General features: G+C 55.5%; 1 protein-coding gene across 3 annotated transcripts in view; it reads right to left on the bottom strand.

The window, feature by feature from the left end:
- Nucleotides 1–10,590: 10,590 nt before the first annotated feature.
- PKNOX1 (PBX/knotted 1 homeobox 1) overlaps nt 10,591–15,932 on the bottom strand; it is a 51,591-nt gene continuing 46,249 nt past the window's right edge. For all 3 annotated transcript variants that reach the window (XM_060010262.1, XM_060010264.1, XM_060010265.1), the window contains one exon: nt 10,591–14,157. In XM_060010262.1, the coding sequence (XP_059866245.1) occupies nt 13,946–14,157 (212 nt within the window). In that variant the 3' untranslated portion in view covers nt 10,591–13,945. The remainder of the gene's footprint in view (nt 14,158–15,932) is intronic.

The following is a 15,932-nucleotide window of genomic DNA, read 5'->3' on the forward strand; positions in this document are numbered from 1 at the left end:
TGAGGACAGATTTTTTTTTTTTTTTTTTTTTTTTTTTTTTGCGGTACGCGGGCCTCTCACTGCTGTGGCCTCTCCCGTTGCGGAGCACAGGCTCCGGACGCGCAGGCTCAGCGGCCATGGCTCACGGGCCCAGCCGCTCCGCGGCATGTGGGATCTTCCCGGACCGGGGCACAAACCCATGTCCCCTGCATCGGCAGGCGGACTCTCAACCACTGTGCCACCAGGGAAGCCTGAGGACAGATGTTTTTAAACACAGTTGAGAGCCTGAAACCTCACCGTATCTATGCCTGAGACAGTTGACTCTTTCCCTCTCCCACCCATTATTGAGAAATGGAATCCCAGGAGCCCGGAAGGTCTCCAACCAATCACTGTGGATTAAGTCTTTAGAATGTGTGCTTTGACATGTGTTCATTATTGAGTCATAATTTGTGTGGAGCTGTCACCCCCAAACGCTGTTCCTCTAAATAAAGGGACTCCTAAGGGGTAAAGAGCTGGGTGGTGAGAGAGTTCTGTGGTTGACTGTTTGGCAAGCACTGGGGAAACAGTTGTTTTTTTTGCAGGACTTCTCAGAGCCTTCAGTTTGCTGATGACATCAACACTCTCTGTATCACTTATAATTCGGTTCTCCTGCAAGTGATAGAAAACCCAGATGACAATGGCTCCATTCAGGTTAGGGGAGATTCTCTCTCTCTCACTGAATCACAGTGCAGAGGCCAGCAGTTCCATCAGCAGCAGAAACCCAAGACCTTTCTACCTTGCTGCTCCTCCATCCTCAACACAGGCTTCTACCTCATGATCCCAGATGGCTGCTGGAGCACCAGCCATTATGTGTATGCTCCAGCAAGCAGGGAGGAGAAGGGGATAAAGAAGAGTGCCTGGGCTTCCCTGGTGGCGCAGTGGTTGGGAGTCCGCCTGCCGATGCAGGGGACGCGGGTTCGTGCCCCAGTCGGGGAAGATCCCACATGCCGCGAAGCGGTTGGGCCTGTAAGCCATGGCTGCTGAGCCTGCGCGTCCAGAGCCTGTGGTCCGCAACGGGAGAGGCCACAACAGTGAGAGGCCCGCGTACCGCAAAAAAAAAAAAAAAGAAGAGTGCCCTCATCCCTTTGTTGACACTTCTGACGTCATACACGACACTTCCACTTGGATCCTATTGGCTGATCCAGCTGCCAGCACATGAGGTACCTTTGGGTGAATTTGAAAAAGGCAATCCCTCTGCTAGATGCAGCCCTGAGGGCACACAGCTTGGTAAGGCGACAGTGCCTTTGTGCAAATTGGAAAAATGGTGAATTAGTCCATCGCTGCCATTTCTCCAGGCAGACCCAGGATGCAGGCCTGTGCTGGGGACCCTCTAGTGAGCAGAGGTGGGCCTGGAGTCAGCTAGCCTCACCGTCTCTGCTCCACACCCTCGCTCTGGCCACAGCAGTGTTAGCACAGGAGGCTGCCCTGCCCACTGGCCTGAATGTGGGAACGTGTCCCACCTTAGCTGCAAGGGAGGCTGGGCAGTGGAACATTTATTCCGTGGCCACAGGCTCAGCTTAAAATGGGGGGGGGGGTGTCTAAGGAAGTCCTAAGGAAGAAGAAAAAGTAAAAGTTGGGTGCCGGTTTCAATCTCTGCCATACCCTCACACCTTCCCAAGGTGCCCTTTTTAATAAAAACCCAAATGACAGAGAGAGCTGGCTCAGGACACTGGTGTCCCAGAGAGCAAGCAAACTGATGGAGCTCCTTGGGTCCAAACCCATGGTCAGCCCACGTGCTCAGCAGGAAGGGGGTCTTCCTGGGTTGTGGATTGCCTCGTCTCATGACTCAAGTCCTGGGGGGAGACAAAGCCCACCTCCTAACCTCTGGACCGGAAGCGCCAGCCACTCCCGCATCATCCCTTGCAGCTAGGGTGCAGGCCCCCCGACATGCCTGGAGGATGAGATTCGCCACCCCGACCAGGTCCGGGGCCAGGGCCACCAGGAGGGAGGAGGGACGGCGAGCCTCTCTGCAGGGTCCGGCCGGCATGCAGAGGGCAGTGCCGTCCCACCCACTGGTGGCAGCAGCGTGGCCCCCTCCCCATCCCTGGTGTGACCAGCCATGGGTGGGTGGCCAGCCTGAGCCTGGCCCTCCCACTTCGTGGCCATCAGTCAGGCCCCCCTGACAGTTCCCCTTCTGCCGAACAAGCCGCGGGCTGTGCCGGTTGCAGCAGGAGCCCTGAGCAGGGACATGTCCCCTCCACTGCTGCCAGGGATGGCTGGGTTTTCATCCCGCCCTCATTCTCTCTCAAGCTGAGCGCACAGTGGGTTCCAGAACCCTTCCCGCTTCCCGGAGCCAAGCCAGCTGGAGAAAGGAGCAGCTGTTCTCCGTGGTGGTCTCGGTAGTGCTGGGAAGACTCCTGCCCCCATTAATAGAGCTCTTCAGCTTGAAATACTGTCAGCAGCCCCGCGCTCCTTAGGAGACGTGCCTCCACGTGCGCACAGAGACCTGCAGGCTCACAGCGAGGCTCTTCTTTATCTACCAAATCGGTCAGCATTAGAGAGGAAGCAGTGGGAGGTGCTGGGCATCCCTGCCCACCCGGCGTGGGCCTCCACCAGCTCCCGATGAGGGCAGATCAAACCGGGACAACCCCCGGGGAGGGCGGCTTGAGAGCAGGAGCCTTAAAATTCTCCCTCATTCGCTCACTCGCTCACCAGATAGCCACTGAGGTCCCACCACTGATCAGGCACCGGGGCCTCCCTGCTCGTGGGAAGAATCAAAGAAGAAATAAAACAACTGCAAAGGCGATCTGTGCCACCAGGAAAAAGCAAGAGACCTATGGACGATGGATAAAAAGCGCTGTCTATGCACGCGGTAGAATAGTATTGGGCCTCGAAAAGGGGCATCTGACACACGCCACAACGTGGATGAGCCTGCGGGACATTACGCCGAGTGACATCAGCTGGTCACAGAAGGACAGGTACTGTACAGTCCCTAACTCACAGAGGTCCCTAGAGGAGTCAGATTCATAGGGACAGAAAGTGAAAATAGTGGGGGCCCGGGGCTGGCGGGGGGCAGTGACAGGGAGCGAGTGTTTAACGGGGACAGAGTTTCCGTTTGGGAAGATGAAATAAACTGTGCACTTAAAAATAGTGAAGATGGTACATGTTATGATATGTGTATTTTACTACAATTTTTAAAAAATTTATTTAATTAATTTATTTTTGGCTGCTTTGGGTCTTCGTTGCTGCGTGCGGGCTTTCTCTAGTTGTGGCAAGTGGGGGCTACTCTTCATTGCAGTGCACGGGCTTCTCATTGTGGTGGCTTCTCTTGTTGCAGAGCATGGGCTCTAGCCGCGCAGGCTTCAGTGGTTGTGTCGCGTGGGCTCTAGAGCGTGGGCTCTAGAGCACAGGCTCAGTAATTGTGGCTCGCAGGCTCAGTAGTTGTGGCTCGTGGGCTCAGTAGTTGTGGCTTGCAGGCTCTAGAGTGCAGGCTCAGTAGTTGTGGCTCATAGACTCAGTAGTTGTGGCACACGGGCTCAGTAGTTGTGGCTTGTGGGCTCTAGAGCGTGGGCTCGGTAGTTGTGGCTCGTGGGCTCAGTAGTTGTGGCTCATGGGCTCAGTAGTTGTGGCTCAGGCTCAGTAGTTGTGGCACATGGGCTCAGTAATTGTGGCTCGCAGGCTCTAGAGCAGAGGCTCAGTAGTTGTGGCTCATGGGCTCAGTAGTTGTGGCTCAGGCTCAGTAGTTGTGGCACATGGGCTCTAGGGCACGGGCTTGGTGGTTGTGGCTTGCAGGCTCTAGAGCACAGGCTCAGTAGTTGTGGCTCAGGGCTCAGTAGTTGTGGCTCGTGAGCTCTGTAGTTGTGGCACGCGGGCTCAGTAGCTGTGGCTCATGGGCTCTAGAGCGCAGGCACAGCAGTTGTGGTGCACAGTCTCAGCTGCTCCATGGCATGTGGGATCTTCCCGGACCAGGGCTTGAAGCCGTGTCCCCTGCGTTGGCAGGTGGATTCTTCACCACCACGCCACCAGGGAGGCCCTCAGCGCAATTTTAAAAAGAAAGAAAAAGCAAGGAAAGGGTTGAAGATCTCTGGGAGGCAGAGTGGCCGCGTTTCTCAACAGACTGGCAGGGCTGCCCGGTGGACAGCAGGGGAAGAGCCCAGCAAGCTGAAGGTACAGAAGGTGCAAAGGCCCTGGGGCAGGAGATGCTCTCCAAGTCAGGGCATGGGCCGAGGACCAGGCGCGCAGCGGGAGCAGGTTCAGAGCCGAGTCAGAGGGCAGCCCCGCAGCTGAGGTGGCCCGTCGCTTCTGGCTCGGTGCTCTGTTTCCCGCAGGAGCACGTCTGCCCTGGTCTGAGCCATGCACCCACCAGAGGCTGGCTCTGGTGGAGTTCACGTCGGCTCTTTGGTGAATGGAAGCCCCGTGTGGCACGCGTGTGCGCCGGTGCTCTGGACAGGGCAAGTCCACGGTGTGCAGAGGTCTCGCCGAGCATCTCCTGATGCAGTTCTTACAGCAGAGGCCACGAAACCACGAGAACAGAGGAGGGGTCCAGGCCGGCAGGCGTCGTCAGAGCTGCATCGCCAGCTCCTCCTCAACCCTTTACCACAGGGGTCCCCAACCCCTGGGGGCCGCGGCCTGTTAGGAACCGGGCCGCACAGCAGGAGGTGAGCGGCGGGCATTCAGGCAAAGCTTCACTGCTGCTCCCTGCCGCCGGCATCACCACCTAGACCATCCCCCACCCCACATCAGTGGGAAAACTGTCTTCCACGAAATCGGTCCCTGGTGCCAAAAAGGTTGGGGAACGCTGCTTTACCAGAATGGCCGGGAGGACAGCAGGGGAGCAGAGAGGGAGGTCGGGCCGTGAGCAGGGAGAGACAGCCCGGCGTCTGGGAGCTGGGGAGAGCCAGTGGGTGTGATGAGGTCGGCTCTGCATGAAGGCTGGCCCTGCCTCAGAGACTGCCCCCCGCCCGGGGTCCCTAAAAGCTGGCCGTGGAACTGGAGCTTTGCCCAGACGGCTCAGTGTGCCCCCCGGGGTCCCCTGGGCAGGATGCTCGCGTGGGCTCTGCCAGTGGACACACCTCCCTCGAATCCAGGATCCCCACCCTTGAGTCACCATGGCAAGGCGGGCGGGTGGCGTGCCTTTGGGAGTCGATCTCCTCAGAACTTTTTAAGTTCTCTAATTTTTTTGAAATTTAAAATTAAGTGAGCGTCTCAGTATTGTGTAATAATAAATACATGTCAGCTATTTTTAACTGGGTGGGTAGAATTGTAGAGTGCAGTATTTTGGAGCACGTATTTACTTGAAGGTTTACAACTTGAAAGAAAGGGGGAGATGGACGAACCACGTGTGCCACTGGAAGACTATGGGAACCGTCAAAGGCCAGTTGATGAGCCCCGAGGGAACGAACACACCCCGAAGGGGGGCAGCTGGGGAGGAGACGAGGAAGTGCTGCGGGACCATCAGATCTACCCCCTCCACGTGTGACGCTGCAGCAAGGGGAATACGATGCAGGGTGGCCCCCGCGGAGGCACCGCGTCCCCTTGCTTCCCGGCCGGGGTCTTGCGGGAGCCCCCAAGGCAGGACAGGAGGAGGAAGCTGGGGTCCTGGACGCTGCTGAGGGGCTCCCCCAGTCCCCAGCCCCTCCCTACAGCCATGACGTTGGAGATGGGGGCGGCAGTGACTCCCCCACCCGGGGAGGGGCCTTGGCTTGGGCAAGCCCTTGGTGCCTACGTCCCCGGCCGGGCATGTGACCTTGCGGGACGAGCCCCAGTTGCTGCGGCTGCCACTGCAGGACGTGGAGCTTCCTGGGCAAGGCAGGCACTGGGGGGTCCGCGGAGGGCGGCCACGTGCGCATTTGTGCAGCCGTTGGCGGTTCGAGAACACGCATCATCGCTTCAGAAACGCAGCGGCACTTAATCGCCAGGACGCGCAGGCTGCTCGTTACAGACGGGCCGTAATTTAAACAAGGCCCTAAAGCCTCCGTCCTAGGGACACCTGATTTGCCGCTGGCGCATTTCTTGTGCGCTTTAGCGACAGGACTGGTCTCTCGGCAGTCTATGGCTCAGCCTTCTCATGGACGCCTCCGGCTCCCGTGATCTAGCCCAGCCATGTCCCCCGGTGGGGCCGGGCCGGCCCACGTGGGGATGGCCACATCCACCTCCTCCATCGGGTCAGGAGTGTCCCAGGCAGGCCCGGCCTCCTGCAGCCCCAGGGCTCTCAGCAGGCAGGGTTGAGTTACACGCGCACCAGTCGGGAGGGAGCGGGTGGGAAGCTGAGCCCCTCGCTGCACAGCCCCGGATGCCTGTCCTCGCTGAAGACACCACCGCAGGGCCAAACGTAAGCTCCGCACCCTGGACAAGGCAGGTGACTGGCTGGAGGGCGGCGTCCCTGGCAAGACGGGCCCTTCGAGCCCCTCTCAGTGCCTCTCCTCGGGCCCAGTATCCAAGTGGGGGGAAGGTTAGTGACTGGATCCAGACCAGCATCAAAATCGACGCGGCTCACTCTCTTCTCCTGGGTCCAGTGCCTGACGTGGTGAAGGAGAAGGGGCACCGCGAAGGCAGGGCACCGCGGAGTGCCGGCACCGGGGCTGCCCAGGTAGGCACCCCCAGCAGCATCGGGCAACGACGACATCTACCTGCTCACACTTCCCACGTCGAGCAGCGGCCCCACCTCCCAGCGCAGCTCCCAGCGTCTGCGAGGCCACCCGCCCGTGCGTGGCAGGAGGCTGATGCCGTGCCTGGAAACTCTGCACGTGGCCTGGGCTTCCTTACAAGGGCACGCGTCCCGAGTGGTACAGCGCCAACAGGACGCTGTCCACTTTTGTTCTAACCTCAGTCACCAGCGTCACAGACACGCATCCTGCCTGACGGCAAGGCGGAGGAGCCAGACCTCAGCCAGTTTCTAGAGAAGGGGACTTGCTCGACGGACAAAGTTCTAGAAGAGCACATGGGCCTGGAAAGACTGCTGTGCCACTGCGGGGAAATTAACCTGTGGAGACCCCAAGGCTTGCCGCGAACCAGCATTGCCGGGCAAAGAAGCAAGACGGGAACGGCTTTAGGTCGCTCAACAGTAAGGTGGGAGGCGACCGAACAGCCCCTTCAATTCCCAATAAAAACAGTCTCTAGGCACAGTTCTTCCCACTCCCGATTCCCATTTTTAATTCCTGACCTGTGGTGCAGAGAGCTCGTTGTGCACTCCGACCCTGTCTGGACAAGGCCCCACCTCATCTGAGACGGGCTCATCCTCAGGACCCACTCCTAACGCCTCCCTCCCCCCTCCCTCCCAGGCATCCTCCCTGGGACCTTCAGAAAGATATGTATCCTTGAAAAACAGCGTTTCGTACATTTCCCATGTGCCTAAATGGTGAAACAGGTCTGGTCCCACTTCCTTTTTCTCCACTCAAACCGATGGTAAAATCTTGTTTTCAGTAATCATTTTGGGGCCCCAGTTCCATTTTGGATGTAGAGGCCATGAGAACACTTCGCAGCCTATCAAGGATTAAAAGTGGATAATCTACAACATCTTTAATGCTGCTTGAGCTCAGAGAGCTGCGGTTGCAAGGCGAGCAGGTGACTGAATCCGAAAGAGGGACAAGCCCCCCAAGGCGGGAGGCGGGGTTGCAGGCTGGTTCCCCTTTGGCATAGCCGGCAGCCCAGCTGCAAAGGGCACCGCCTCGGCCGGCGAGCGTTCTCTCCCCCGTGTGCCGGGGAGCAGGGCAGGGGCTGGAGACCTCCCCCACACCCCCAGCCCGGTGCCCCGGGGGAGCAGGCGTGAAACGCCACCCACCACCCTGACCCTCCCCTCCTTCGAAGCAAAGCCTTAATCCAGCGGTGGAGGGACAACCCCCCGACCCCACCCAGGTGAAGGCTGCTGCTTCTGGGGAGGAGCAGGGAGCCTCTCAGCCCCGCCCCAGGGACACGCCCCCAAACCCCGAACCACACCCAGACGCGAGGCAGAGGCAGCGGCAGAGGCGGGAGGGGGCAGGATGGCTGGAAAGGCAGACCCCTGGGCCCCAGGACGCAGGACCTGCCTGCGACCGAGCCTGGACTAGGAGAACACCTGCCTCCACCTGGGGGGCGGGGCGGGGGGGGAACAAAGCAGAGAGACACGCCCCCCTCGCCCCCGCCCCCGGCAGTGGGCAGGCAGAAAGCTGGAGGCCGGGCAGGAACACGGACGGAGGCCACGAAAGCAGCGACCAAACTAAACCCCAAACCCAGCACGAGGGCCCAACAGACGGACTCAGCCCCGCACCGCGAGCCTGCCGCTGGCTGCACCCACTTCCGCGCGAGGCCTCTCGGCTTTGGTCTCTGCCCTTCTACAAAAAGTGTCCGGCATTCGGCCACGTAGCATGAGACAGGCGGCGAAGAGAAGACAACCCCTCGTCCTCAGAACCAGCCCCGAGAGTGTCCTCGTGCCGCCCGTCGCTGTCCGAGCCCGGACCGCACAGCCGCTCCACTCGGCAGGGACCCCCAGGGCGCTTCCCTGACTCCTGCCGCCACGGACAGCACGGCCGCGGGCACCTCTGCAGGTCCTGACGTGACCCTGCAGAGGAATTCTGGCAGAGCCTGTAGGACCAGAGTCCAGCTCCATCTCCTTGGGGACGGCCATCCCGGTGAAGCTCCCACACTCGGTGCCACCTTCCGAACCGCTGCCGGGCAAGGGGCAGAGTTTCCTCGTGGTCTTGGTTTAGTCTCTGGTGGCGGTGAGGCCCAGAACGTCTTCACGTGCTTGTTGGCTGCGCGGGTTTTCCCTTCAGTGAACTGACTTACGATCCTCTGCCCTTTTCTTTTGATTTCCGAGAATTCTCCCTTTACCCTCAATATGAACTCCTTGCCAGCTTTGGATGCTAACAAGGAAAGCGAGGGAGCCGCGTTTCTCCCCGAGTGTCGCCTGTCGGCGGCCAGGCTGCCGCCCTTTTGCTTTGGCCGCATCCACCAGGCCTCGTCCTCTGACTCATGCATTTGGCCTCGTAGGTCCTCCTCGCCCTGTGGTGATGACGGTGAGCTCCTCCATTAGCTTCCGCTGGCTCCGTGGCCACCAGCCCTGGGAGCCCGGCCGCCCGGTTCGGCCCGGGCCCCGCGTCCCTGAGGCTGGGCGCCTGGGGCCCCGCCCCTCGTCCCCACACTCCGCTCCTCCTGGAAACACCCCTTCCTTGGCTTCTCTGGCTTATGCCGGGGAGCACTTCCTGCAGCTCCAGGGCTGTCCTCCTGCAACAGAACTCTCTGGCTGGAAAACTCAGGTCTACACTCAGAGCATAAACTACAAAGGGCTTCACCACTTACTTGGATTGACTGCAGTGTTAATATCAAAAAAAAAAAACAAAACTGAGTTAACATAAAGCAAAATATTTTTTAAATATACCTGATTTTTTTCTCCCAACCATTTTCTAAAGTTGTATAAGCAACTAGAGCCATCAACATCACTAAAATGTTCCTTTTCAAAGACACTGGGATAAAAGAATTCCTGATTTATCCCTGTATGTTAAAGCCATTACTGGCTTTTATAGGGTGCTCTCTTGGGTTCGTTTAAACAGTGACATAAAAAAATGGAAACATCTGTGCGAGAAATGCCTTCTCAATACTATTTGTATGTAAAATACTTACCAAATTATCTCATTAAGCAACACTAACTAGTCCTTTATAGACTAACAGGGAAGAGCCGGAAGAGATCTTGCTGAGCTGAGATGGCCCTGGACCCTCCTCTGCAGAGGCCGGGCCTGGGCTGGGGGTCAGTGTGATGAGCGGAGCAGGCTCCCAGCCGTGGGCGGAGGTGCCCGCCCCCTAGACCAGCATTCGTTAAGTGATTAAGCTATGGCTCTACTGTTTTGCAAATTTTAGTTTTAAAATGGTCCGGAGACCTTAGGTCTTAGTGAAAATAAGAGGATCTGTTTGTAAAAGGACAAAACTAGCTTGTGCTAAGAATTTCTTAAGAGTGTGTATAACAGCACGTGGGCTAAACATAATACGTACGTTATTCGGGACATCTCCTACTGCAACAGGACGCAGAAACACTGGGCACTTGGTCCAAATTCAGTTCTTACATACGTTGTTCAGGACATCTCCTACTGCAACAGGACGCAGAAACACTGGGCACTTGGTCCAAATTCAGTTCTTACATACATTGTTCAGGACATCTCCTACTGCAACAGGACGCAGAAACACTGGGCACTTGGTCCAAATTCAGTTCTTATTTTCACGATTTGCTAGCTCATTACTTATTCACTCACCTCTCTCTAGGTAGAATTTTATTCATCAAATATTACCTTGAGCTAGACCAAATCTTATAAACCAATTTCTTCCTTTGATAAACCAACTTCTTCCCATTTACAAATGAAGCCCTTGAAGCCCAGAGGGGCCCAGGGCTGAGCCAAGGTCTCACCTGGTGAAATTTCACGCCTACCCTCTCACCTCTGACCTCAAAAGAGTTGGAGAGAGAGGAGGGTGACTCCCTTTTTCCGTCAAATGGATCCGAACAATGTCTGGGAGCAACACATTTCATAGCTGTCACTCCTCATTCCAGCCAAGTTCACGATTTCAGATGCACTTTACAAAATCACTTAAGTCTGCTGACTTTAGCTTGTAAGTATAAACGGTTTGGGAGTTAAAACTCTCTGCCAGTGTTTCAGTGGACACCCCCCTTCAGTATGTCCGGCAACTGCTCTGGCGGGTAATGTGACAACGTGAACCATCAAAGGCAATACCTTACGAATGAATCATTTTCTCATTACTATCAAAGTAATTAGATTTGTGGCGAACTACAATAAAAAACAAGTAAAAACTTTCCAGTTTTTCTCCTGGAAAACCAATGACGACCTGAAGAAACTTAGAAAAGATTCTTGAAAATGTAACCGGGCCCGAACGTGCCAGGGCGGTGCGGCCCTCATTTTAAGGATGCGCGGGGCTCACCGCGGACCCCAAGCGCCACCAGCAAACACGCCAACATCTGAACGTTGTTCTCAAAATGGAAAAGCAGCTGCGGTGACACGGACTCTAGAAAATAAAACGTCCATGAAGCATGTTTCTGTTTTTAATTTTTTTGCTTTGATAGATCAGTTGCTTCACAAAAATCCCTTTCAAAGACAACAATCCGAGAAAACAATTGTTACAGTATTCACATTTAAAGATTGTCAGTTCATAGACCAAACAACGGAAACGGGAGGACGGCGGAGTTATTCCTGTCCCTAACTGCCAGAGGTGGACCGTTCTCACCTTCCGGGGATGTCTGAGCTTGTCTAAAAGAAAAAGTGCTCCAACACTTTGTCGCCCAGGTAAGAGTCGGGTCACGGGCAGGTTATGCAGAGATGACTCCCGGGACCCTTGGGGCTGAGGTTCCAGCATCAGGGCTCTGTGGTCTGTGAGCAAGCTGGGGCCGGGGCCCATCTCACTTTGCATGCTGGATAAATGCTTACACTGTCTTATTTCTGGAATCAAGACACGGAAAGCTCCGTTAGTGCAGCAGCTGGAGCGTGGCCAGGGCACGGACCAGCCATCCGCTACCGGCTCGCAAGCTGAGCCGCAGGTAACATACCACGCTTAACCTGGGTCTCAAACCACCGTCAAAAGCATCCTTCACAGGGAAAGAATTTAACAAAAGCAAAGTCAAGGTCGAATTTGTTCATTTAAAATGAAAGCTCAACGGGTCGTGCTCTCACAGATGCTCTCAAAAATCCGAGGGCTGGAAAACGGGTATTTATTAGGGACCAAGTGACCACCAATACGCCGGGCAGCGGTTAACAGTCTGCCTGTCGGGTTGTTTCAAATCCCCTTGGTTACTCAGGGGAAGGGCTTAAAGGAACCTCAGGCTGTGTCCAGAGCGCCCTCTCTCGAGTGGGCTTCATCCTTGTCCTCTGACCGTGGCGAGCAGCACGCAGACTTCGGCTGGAGGGAGTGTGGCCGAGACCCCGGGCACCGACGGCTGGACCCCCACGCGGCCCCGTGTGAGCACTGCCGTGGCCTGTGCAGCACGCATCCCGGGACAGGATTTCTGCTGCAGGGAAACGGGGACCTGGAGCGACCACCTGCCCCTGTCACTGATCTGAGCCCAAGGGCAGAGGGATGGGGGGGCGCGGGGGGGGTGGGGGGGGAGGCGAAGGGAGGGAGGTGGGAGGGCGGGGCTGGCCGGTTTCCACAGGGCCTCGTCTTAAATTCTAACTTCGTTGGACTTCAAATGATCTTTTAAACTGGTGTAGACTTGACTTAAAATATTTGAAATTGTTTACAAATGAGGGACGCAATAGCTGCTTTATAATGTTATTTTCTCCCCCAAAAGAGTCGAGAATCAAGTTTTTCTTTTAAACCTCCTGAAATATTTTAAAAGAAATTCCTGTGTGTTTCTTGCTTCCTTCTGAGTTACCTAGGAAGTGCTCTCCTATGAGTAACTTTAATTATTAATAATTTCGGGGGGGGAAAGTCAGTTCCAGAAAACAACGTGCACCAGCTCAGAATACCCCCATGTAGCCTTGGTCCACAACCAGTTACTGTCACTGCTTCTCAGGAGCTGACGACCTTCCCGACCGTAAGACTGTCCTTGAGAAGTGCGCTGAGCTTGACGGTAACACGAAGATTTCCTCCGTGAAACCAGGGCCTCTGCTTCCTCTCTGAGGAAAAGCCCCACTTGAAAGCAAACCAACAGAAACAAATCAAAACCCAAGGAAACAAACCCAGTCTGCTCTGCGGTTCGTCTGGTCACCAGGAACCGAAGTCCCAACACTACTCCAGATCTGATGTGATCGAGTCAGAGGGAAGGACCACGTGCAGGAGAGAACACAGACCCAGGACCAGCGTGAGACGCGGCGGCAGGAGGGCCACCGTCACCCCGTCCTCCAGGCCCCACTCGTTCCCGTCCCGCAGGGGATGTTTGTTAATCGTGGAACAAAGCCGAGGGCTTGCTCTTTACCCCGGCTCTGAGCCAGCGGGATAGAGGACACTTCATATTAGTTTATCATAAACATTCTACACGTAACATATGGCTGACTAAAAAATTCTAAAACAACACCCAGCTAACATGGTACACTAACCATTTAACTGTGGTCAAATTTAAATTAGACTGAAATATGTCAGTAAGAGCTTTGAACTGACCACTGGCTACCAGTTCTTGGCTACCTAAGCTCTTCCTAGCAAGTACCTTTAGACGTTTGTTTAAGATAAGTGTGGGATGCAATCTGAGCACGTACGGACAGACTAAAATTTGAAGATATCAAACCTTCATTAAATAGGTGTTTCTTTTATAGGAGTAAATGTAAATTGCTACCCTGGGATAGCAGAGAGCCATGGAATGCTAGCTAACTTTGGGCAGGTTCGTCAAATTTGGTCAATTCAGAACATTCCAAATTGAGACAGTAAGCAGGTACTGTTTCTCCTCTAGAAATTTTATCCTCGATATAGTCATAATCCAATTCATAACGAATTTATAAAAATAGCTTTTTATCCAATAATTCCAGCAAGGTAAAAATAGGAGTTTCTTTTCACATACAGCAAATGACACAGGCTCACGGAACACGAGCGAACGGAACCACATTTAACTCGCCATACATTCGCCGCCAGGTCGCACGCGGTTTGTTGCTGTGTGCTGTCATCCGCCTCACACCGGCACTTTTCAGGGCCAGAAGCTGCTTCCTAGTCCGCGGGCTCCGTCAATAAAGCAGCCCACTGAGACCTGCCTTCGCCACAGAGCTAAATTAAAACTGCATGATCTTCTAGAGAATGGCAGCACTATTCCTTAATCTAGTCGGGGGTTCAGGGGGCGGGGGAGGGGGTCTGTCATTCATCATACTTTTAGCGTTAAACCTTGAAAGAATTTCCTTAAAAACACACACACGCACGCACACACACACACACACACACCTTGAAAGAAGTCGCTGCACCAGCAAAGACGCCCTGGAAGCTTACTAGGAAATACAAAAGTGCACTCTTCTATGCCTACATATAAAACATATTAGAAATAAAACTGTGTAAAATGTTTGCTGTGCCAACTATAAAAGGCGGGGCGGCGGCCCTACTGCAGGGAGTCGCTGTTCTCCAGCACCAGCCCGCCCAGGTGGCCGGGCGCCAGCGCCGCCCCGCCGTCCCCCGTGCTGTCCACCGAGTCGTCCTCGCTCTGCTCGGCCATCATCACCTGCTGTACCGCCAGCGTGGCCCCGTCCGACGACAGGGACTGCAGGCTGTCCACGTTCATGCCCACGGGGGCGGTGATGGTCACGACGGCTCCTGCGGCACAAGGCGGCTGTCACCACACCATCGGCGCTCGGATGCCAACTGTTACCCCTCGACCTGTGGGGCCGGGCTGCCTGACCTCCCGCGAAGCCCCCTGCCCATTCCTGGGACCATCCGCAGGGAGTTAAGGACCCGTGTCTCTAGGATGGGCCCCAGACCCTGCGCGGCTAAGCTCTCAGTCTACAGAGGGTCCGAGGGTCAGGACGGTAAAGGGCACAGATGCCCGGGGTGCAGAGCGAGCGCCACACAGAGGACAAGAGACCCAGGACACGGGGGAGAGGCCTCGAGACAACAAAGCGGGGAGACGGGGCGGGAGGACTGGGTCAGAGGAAGGCAGGCCGGTCTGAGACGGAGACCAAGAACCTGCGACACGCGTTCCTGCTCCCCCAGCCAACAGCGGAGGGGGGAGAGCACCAAGGGCCCGCGAGCGGGACGCCGATGAGACACGCTGGGCCGAGGACGGCGCTGCGCTAGGGAACCCCACATGGTGGGTCACACGTGCCCGTCCATAAAAATCTGCACAGCACCAGCGGGTGAAGAAAGCAAGAAGGTGTCATCTGGGGTTTACATAATTCATGTAGCGTTACGCTTAGGAAACTTCTAAAAATGATTCATTCATGCATTCATTCTTGTCTGTGCACAGACCACGGCATCAGACACGCACTGGGAGCCTCCACGGGAAACTGGTACTAAGGGTTGTCTCTGGAGAAGATAAGAAGCCAGGGTGGAGGAAAGAGTACTTCTCACTGGATATCCTTGCCTGAAGTTCTTCCCCAGTGGATAGGTATTGCCTTTTCCAGGAGCGGGGCAAGGGAGGGGGAGAGAGAGAGGAAAAAAACCTTTCTAACTAATCCTTGAATTAAAAAGGAAAACAAAAATGGAAAATACAAATGATCTAAGTATGAAGGTAAAGCCACTGCCTATCAAAACCCAAATAAAGAAGCCAAGGCTTTACAGAAACATCCCGTGAGGGGCCCCTTCCGAGCCCAGGGCCAGCCCGGCTCTGGGACACCCTGAGCATCGGCAGAGGACAGATGAGTGCATGTGCGCAGGAAACAACCGAGGCCAGGAAGAGAATCAGCCCCAGAGATCACAGAGCACAGTGTCCAGAGCTGGCAGAGCTGGACTGGACACACCCTGGAGCACAGGCCCTGGGCCGGGCACTGACAGGTCTTGCCTCTGTCGAGGGGGAAAAGCAGGCCAGGACCCAGCACTGCCGGGACCACCAGGCAAGAACCAATTGCAAAAGCAAAGCCCAAGAGGATCAGAGAGTGCCCAGTAACCTGACCGCTAGAACATAGCTCAGGGAGACCCGGAGCGACACGGAAACACCCATCCCCCGATAAGGTCACACCCACAATGTCTGGCCTCTAGTCAAAGATTACCAGGCACGCAAACAGGCAGGAAAACAGCCCATAATGAGAATTCAGTCACCAGAAACAAGCCCAGAGCTGACAGATGTTACAAGTAGCAGAGGAGGTCATCAAAACAGTCACTGGAGACTGTGTGCTGTTTGTTCAAAACTTCAGTAGACCGTGAAAGATACGAAAGCTCCCACGGAGCTTCTAGACAACGTCCCACATGAAAGACACAGGGACGGGATTAGCGCAAGGTCAAACATCGCGGAACACAAGACTGGGGAAGCTTAAGAATAGAAACAGAGAAACTATCCAGGACGAAACAGAGAAGAAGAATCCAAAATCCTGGAGAAAGCAGCAGTAACTGTGTGAGTTGTAACGCCCTATCATAGGGGCAACTGGAGCCCCTGG

Source organism: Delphinus delphis, chromosome 4 (assembly GCF_949987515.2).
Source record: "Delphinus delphis chromosome 4, mDelDel1.2, whole genome shotgun sequence".
NCBI lineage: Eukaryota > Metazoa > Chordata > Mammalia > Artiodactyla > Delphinidae > Delphinus > Delphinus delphis.